At 51.6% G+C, this 7,569-nt stretch overlaps 1 protein-coding gene across 5 annotated transcripts in view; it reads left to right on the top strand.

Annotated features, from left to right (window-relative positions):
• Nucleotides 1-2,425, top strand: part of LOC122388710 (cyclic AMP-responsive element-binding protein 5-like) — a 91,173-nt gene extending 88,748 nt beyond the window's left edge. For all 5 annotated transcript variants that reach the window (XM_043380061.1, XM_043380065.1, XM_043380063.1 and 2 more), the window contains one exon: nt 193-2,425. In XM_043380061.1, the coding sequence (XP_043235996.1) occupies nt 193-593 (401 nt within the window). In that variant the 3' untranslated portion in view covers nt 594-2,425. The remainder of the gene's footprint in view (nt 1-192) is intronic.
• Nucleotides 2,426-7,569: the final 5,144 nt, after the last annotated feature.

Here is a 7,569-nt window from a genome sequence, read left to right on the forward strand (position 1 = left end):
CATCTCGTATTTCCGAAGTCATGTCTGTCAAGGCCCCTATTGATCGGTGTGAGCCGACATGACATGTCTTGGTGTGTGTGCGCGGCCCCGGTGGACATGGCTTAGTGACCTGACCCGACTACTCGTGTTATGTGCCCACAGTCCCGGTGGACATGTCTGAGTGACCTGACCCGACCTCTCTTGTGCCCACAGCGCCGGCCGACACTGACGGTCTCTCTCGACTGGAGCTGGACGACCTGACGCGACTGATGGGCGCCGAGGCACCGGTACCGTCCGGCGCCGGCCTCGTCTCTCCACCTGAAGAGGTGCGGCGCGTGGCGCGGCCGGCCGGCGCCGTGCCGACCGCCTCTGTGGCCGGCGTCACCTCGTCCGTGCCTCTGGTGTTCTCCTCCGGCGCGGCAGTACCCACTCTGCCGGTGGCCAGCGGGGCCACCCACCAGCTGATCCTGCTGCAGCCGGCGCCGGCCGGCGGACAGCGGCTGCAGCAGTCGGCTCAGCGGCCGCCGCCGCTGCGCCAGTACCGGCTGCCGGCCGCGTCTGTGGCCGGCCGGGCCTCGCTCCAGCCGCCGCTGGCGCACGGTGAACGGATGTAGAGCGGTGAGGCAGAGTGGGGAGGAGGGTGGAGAGAGAGGGGAGGAGAGCTACTGAGAGAGGGTGGCAGATTTGAGCGTTGTTCAAGGACGCCGCTGTGGGGTGTAGGTAGAGCCGCCCGTTGAAGTGGTTAAAACCAGTTCACTGACCATTGCCTGGGTGGGAAGTGTGTACTTCACTCTAATCCCAGTGGAGAGTAATACTACATGTGTTCAGGCCTACTCGCCTCAATCTTTAGGCCGATCCGGTTAGGCGCTACGGTGTTATCCAGCTACCGTGCCACGTTCATCGTCCATAGCGTTGAGAAAACCGCTGGCGGTAACTCTCAACGACTCACCGTCTATGCAACGAGGGATAACCCAGCCTTACCAGTGCTGTTCGGAGTCACTGGCCGCTGGTCGGCAGTGACTCGCAGTGCGGGAGACGCCCGCGTCCGACTCAGTCCGAGCGGCTGACGGTTGGCCAGAGGTGGGTGTCACTTCGCAGAGACTCGGGATTAGTTTCGACCCGGGCCGTAAAGTTTTCGTCACGCGCGGATGATGACTGACTGCGCAGCGGCGGCGGCGGCGGCGACTTCAGAAGTGTGTCACGACAGTCAAAACGTTAGCCAGCCTACGTGACAGACCTCTGGGGTATACGGGCGAATCGAACTGGCTTCCGGCTCGATTTCGGTCCGGTTTGAATATGGACTGCGCTGTTGGGTACCGAAAGAGTTGCGTCATCTTTTCTGATACACTGGAGACGCCTGCACTAGATTTGCACCGCGGGACGCAGCGTAAACGCGGAAGAAATATCGGATGCCTGAGTGCCCATGTCGTGCAGCCGCGCTGGGTGTGACCGGCAGTCGCTCTGCGGGGGTCCTGGCACGCTGACACGAATCCCACCTGAATTACTCGTAGCTGGGGGCTTGGCGGCGCCCGGGGACGGTGAGCCGCGCGCCGCAGCCGCCGGCCCGGCCAGTGACACGTCACAACTGTCACTGAAGGCGGTCCCAACTGACGGGAGGCCGGACGCCCGATAGGTGCTAACTGGCCCGCAGTGCCAGCGGGCTGACGCGCCGCGTCACTCTGAGATCGGAGGCCGGAGAGATCTCGGACGGAGATATCGGGTGATGAGCCTGGCCCGCTATTTCGAGATCGGGAATGAGTGTGCGACTTGGAGAGACAAGTGGAAGTAAAAAGGAAGGCCATCAGATGAAATTTACAAAGCGGGCTAGCTAGTTGCGTCATTTTGAAAAAAAAATGAATTTGTTGAAAAGGGTATTTCCATTTGTTATCCACACGGCAGTAGCGCGGGTGGGAGTGTTAGCGGGTTTTCGCTCGAACGGTGGCAGACAGCGCTATTCCATTCAGCCCTCATCCGGCTCTGATGACGTGACGCCGGGTCTGATCTGCCCTGAGCCGCCGCTCGTGTCAGCTACTCTCACCCTCACCCTACTCCCCGTTCAGCCCCCTCCCGATCCACAGTCCCCCTCCCGTCCGGTCCCGCCCGGCCCAATCCCGCATCACCCTCCCTCGCTCCCCACACCCTCCGTCCCAGTATATCCTACCGAGCGGCGGCTGGTTGGGGGCACGATCAGCTCCATGGCTGATGGCACGGAAAATAGATGCAGTAACTCCCAGCACACCACTCACGCATATAGCGATATTGCGCGCTGCGTTCGCGCCCCGCCGCCGCCGCCGCTGCCACTAGTGTGAGTACGATTACCGCCGCAGTCTTTGTTGAGCTAATGAATTGTGAGAGCCGCGATTTGGGGATGATTTCGGACGGAGTCACATGCAACGCTCAGTGGGCTGATAGTGTCTGGAGTCGGGAGTTAGTTTAAGTGAGAATTTGATTGAAGGCTGGTTCCGCGCCGGCATCCGGCGAATTGTTTCCGGAAGCAAGCGGCGCGGATTGCTACCCTTGCGTGTTTTTTTTTTTTGTATGATTATGCGTTTTTTTACCAATAATGCGCGTGAGGGTCACGCATTGCATTGAAAAGAGTGGCCAAATGTGAACCCAGATTGATTAGATTTGCTTGTTTTCAAAACCAGTAGCTTTACTTAATTATCAAATTATTAAATTACCTATGATAAAATGAGGTAATCAATGTTATCACTGGAAAACATAATTGTATTAAAAACAGTTGGTACTAATAATAACCAATGCCAATAATGTGTTTGTAATGTGTGTAATGTTTGTACGATTTATGTGTCTGTTAACATTCATGCCTTCATTTTTACGTATGCGATGTTTTGGCATGTTATTTTTCATACAAACGTGCGCGGGTTTGAGCGCATTATATTCGTGCGTCATAAAAGCTGATAGCTTTTGTGAGCGTATTTGGGGTTATGCCCGCTGCACGGATGAACGATTTTGCGGATCTCCTGTTACGTGTCACGTCGAAACGATGTTGCCTGCCACTACAAGTTGCTGCCATACTTGTGCCGTTAGACCTAAACACCGTAGAAGATTTATTGGATGTCTGTTTGGAATGAGTCATTTCCAAAGTGAGGTTTTGATGTGCTCGGTTTTCTGTGTATCATTAATAACATTACGAAATGTAGATAGAACATGACATCACATGCGCTCTGAACGATTCACCTGTACGCTGCAGAAGCTTTTATACCGTGGCGATCGAATGATTTGTATTAATCTTAGGATATAACTGCAGCGGATAATAACATCTGCAGTATAACAACAAACACGTGATTGGTAGATTCACCGCCGCTAGCTGGGGGCACGGGTATGTGTTTGGTGTTGGGTTACTCGTCTGCGTGGCTTCAATGTTTATAGTTTGGCACTGCGCATTGCTAAAGAGTTGCTGTTGTCAGGCATGTGTGATTTCTAAGGTCGTCTAGCTGTAAGATGATCCCCAACTGCCCGTGTGGTGACCATGATTTCCGATGTGCCATCATCACGGGGGCATTTCATTGGCAGTACCTGACTCATCCAAGTGCGTTTTTGCCGCAGTTTGCACATTTGCAGCACGTTTGTATCGCAGTAGTAACAATGTGCGTCCGGACACGCGTGCCTGTGCTTGTGCGTGCACGACGCATACCGATACCGCACTGTTGATCAACCTCTGTGGTAACTCGCGTGTTTTGTCTGACGTCACCGGTCTCCCTAGTGACGTCATTAGTTCCCGGGCCCCCCTGTACCTGCTGATGCATTAATGCGCCCGTGGATGACACGAGAAGTAAGCAGAGGACTGCCAACCGGCGCGGGGGCCGGGACGGGAGCTGGGGCCGCCTGGGGTTTGTCGACTGCTGTTTGGAGTGGGCTGGCCTCTGTCAGCGGGGCCTTTAGCCCTTACCTTCAGCAAAGACGTCTGCTGGTGAACTGGATTGTATTGGCGTCAGATACAGGACTTTATATACGATGAAACACACGTGTACGAAACTGGGACGCTGACCGACACGCGTGAATGTAGGACGCAGGGCGGCCGGCTGGGCACTGCAAAGCGCAGCGTCAATCAACTTTATTATTGAACATGCGTGCGGGCCGGGCCGCCCGTCCGTCACACGATGAGCGTGGCGAATAGGATTTTGCAAGGTTTCAATTAGTGTAAACTGTGAGGGTGCAGGATGGAGCAAGGCTGTGCGACATTATCTCACCCTCCCCGGGAGCCGACAATAGGAGGCGTCAACGAACACTTGCAACAAGACATGATAGTATGATGCACAGGTATGCATTGTTGGAGATCGACATCGAAAGCAGCATCAGGTAGAGATCCCATCGGTTCGCCAGGCATCATGGTGTGCAGCAGAAATATTCTCGGACGCCGTAGAATGTAGATGGACCGTAGGTACTCGTATGTGCGCCTCTGGAGTGGCCAGCGCTTGGTGCTGGAGTACAGCGGCGGCCGGCTGGTATCCTGATATCGCCCGAGATGGTGATAGTGAGGTCACCAGAGAGGTGACGGCGACGTCAGGTGATGTTGTAGCCGGATGCCTGCAGGAAGGCGCTGCCACGAGTGTGGTGACGTGGCGCAGAGAGTTCAGTCCACCGGTACACCGTGCCGTGTTGATGAGGCGGGTGTGTAGACGGCGTCGGCGTTAGAAGACTGCTGCTTGATGTGGCTGGAGAACCAACAGGGGAATCTCGATGGCAGGAACAGACGGATGTCGACCAGTGCAGGTCTTCGCGGCTGGACTGGGCCCTTGTCCAGATGGATACGCGAAGATGGAAACCTGTGACCATAACTGACACATCGTTGTGCAAAGCGGCTGACAACCTATATTGTGACTCGAGAGGTGTTGAGATAAATGGTTAGGTAGTGAAATGTTGGGAACTTGGAAGAAGTGGTAATGCCTGTATCCGACTTTTTACGTTTGGACAAATCTACAAACTATAGTGAAGCAAAATATACAAGAACAATTGGCCAGCGATACAAGCACACATGATTTACAAGTAATACAAGGATACACATTTGACAAGTAAGACAAGTACATACCATCATATTTGCATATAGGTATGTGGACGGCACTTGGCCGTGTCTTCTTTATGAACCATGGTGTGTGACGTTCAAGTGACAATAAGCATCATGTGACACAAGCAACCAAAATGTACAATCAAAAACGTGAGGCTTAGCAGAGAGCAAAAAATTTTGGCCTCACCATGTTGCACTTCCGCTTACATGATAATGTGAAGATCCTCGAAGTTGTAGATGTATCGGGGCGCCGGCCGGGCGTGGCACGGTCGCACTGTGGTACATTGTATATAATCAGGCTTGAAGAGCCTGGCGGAAGCGAAACATGATAACGGGGAAGTTTGAAAAAGTGAACGTTTAAAAAGAGTTATTACGAAAGAGAGGGTAAAAATACCAGCCAGAATGGCTAAAAACGAGATAACGTAGTTTTTAATAGATGTGCCAATGGAGGTTGTGGTCATAGAAATAGAGTCGAAAAGACCACGGGAGTGTGTAAGAGCTGTGTGTTGAACAGAGGTTTCATTACGTTGCGTACGGTTCAAGATGGGAGCATCTAAACAAAAGGAAATAGGTTCACAGCTTTTTATTGAACGATGAGAAGACAAATTCTCTCTTTGTGGCATTGTTGGGAAGTAATAAATTCGATGGTAATGAGGGAGTCTTCAGTAGAGTAACGGCTCTAGTGGATAGCGGGATAGCGTTGAAGGAAACGGATGCGGATCCTGACGAACAAAGGGATTTGGCACGTAGGACGATTTTTGCAGCCAACGGACATGAGTGACATCCGTCGACCGATACTACGGATTCTATCCTAGGACATATTTTGGATGTGGAGAGGGATAGGTCATAGGTACGTATCGTTGGTGGTGAAAGGGGCGCTATGCAAATAATTTTGATTTACTTACTCGGTTACCTTTCTGTTGGCGGGTACAATCAGAGGCAGCGTCCGATGTCGTTCTCTTTGGTGCCACAAGAATGAGCAGCACGTATTTGTGATCAAAAGTATGAATTGGGTGGGAGGGGGGAATACGAGTATAACGTTTCCTACCGACTACCGAGCCATTATCGTTATCGTTCGGGTATGTAGCAGTTAAGTATAATAACAAGGCGTATGCTTTCGGCGGAGTCCGGTAGGTAGTTGTTTGGTTTTATGTATGTTCATTGATCCAAAATCAGACGAGGTGCATAATTGTACCCACAATCTCGAAGATTGGTATCTGTGGACAGAACAAGGCTGAAGTGTCAAGTAACGCCATAAGAAGCTAATTTTTTCCAAATGTCAAAATGATGTCACAAAAAATGCGAAGAACATTGTCACACAAAACACCATATTCAATACATTGCATGTCATTTCATGTCATTTCATCTCATTTCATTGCATGTCTTTGCATTGCAATGCTTAACTATACTTATAACTAAAGGGATATATACAAAAGGGAAGCGCTTCCATATATACAGGTACCTACAACAATCTTTGTCCTTGGCTATTCTTGAGCTCTATCTGAGACTTTCTCTCTTTCTCTCTTACGGTACCGGAGCTCTATAATATATTCTTTCTCAATTCTCACTTTTTTCAGCACAAGGACGAGAGCTCTTTTTCGATGTAACTGGCAGTTACTTTACTGTCCATATCTTGGAGGTGCCCGTAAGTTGGCTCTTGGCCTTAAATTATAATGCGGTGGAGCTTGTTCCATCGCTGGTCCTTGGGCATTGTAAATTTCCTCCATTTCTGCCAATTCAAACCGTCGCTGCGGCGGCATTCTATCTCGGACCTCTCTCTGTTCCTGTGGTCTCTCGGGTTGAGCGTCTGCATGGGTCCCTGGGTCGGCCAGCAGCGTAATGGGAGGGTTCTCGCCAGTATTGCTGCCTGGGGTAGCTTCGCCTACGGAACGTGTAGCAGATTCACCACTGTGAGCCACAGGAGGTTTCTGAGCATTGAAGGGGTTGTCCTCGGTGAATTTTTTTAATCGGTTGACGTGCACGAGTTGCACGTCACCGGGATTTTCCAGATGCTGGATGCGTGCATTGACGGGACTAGTCAAATGCAGCACTCTGTATGGACCTTTGTTTAACTTTTGAAGCTTGCGGGTGAGTCCAGGTTTGAATTGAGGATTGTGAAGGTACACCAGCATGCCTTCATGGATGGACGGAGGATTGGATTGGGTTGGATGGGATCGTTCTTGCGCCAAGATGGCGGCCTCATTGTTGTCGCGCACCACTTCATGAAGTGCCGACAAATGTTTATGGAGCAAGTCACGGTAGGAATCAATGGAAGCAAAAGGATCAAAGGGCAGTTGAGCATCGACGTCCAATGGAAGAAGTACATCACGACCAGTGAATATCTGAGCGGGAGTTTCACCGGTAGAACGGTTGATGGAAGACCGAATGGCTAAAAGAGCCATGGGCAGAACTTCGTCCCAATTCTTTTGGGATGGATCGACGAAATGAGATAAGATATTTGCTATAGTAGCATGCAGTCGTTCCACACGGCCGTTGGCCTGTGGATGACGAGGAGATGAAAGGATGCGTTTGACACCCAGAAGCTTACAAATGGATTGCATGAG

Source organism: Amphibalanus amphitrite, unplaced genomic scaffold (genome assembly GCF_019059575.1).
Source record: "Amphibalanus amphitrite isolate SeventyFive unplaced genomic scaffold, NRLGWU_Aamphi_draft 000333F_arrow, whole genome shotgun sequence".
NCBI lineage: Eukaryota > Metazoa > Arthropoda > Thecostraca > Balanomorpha > Balanidae > Amphibalanus > Amphibalanus amphitrite.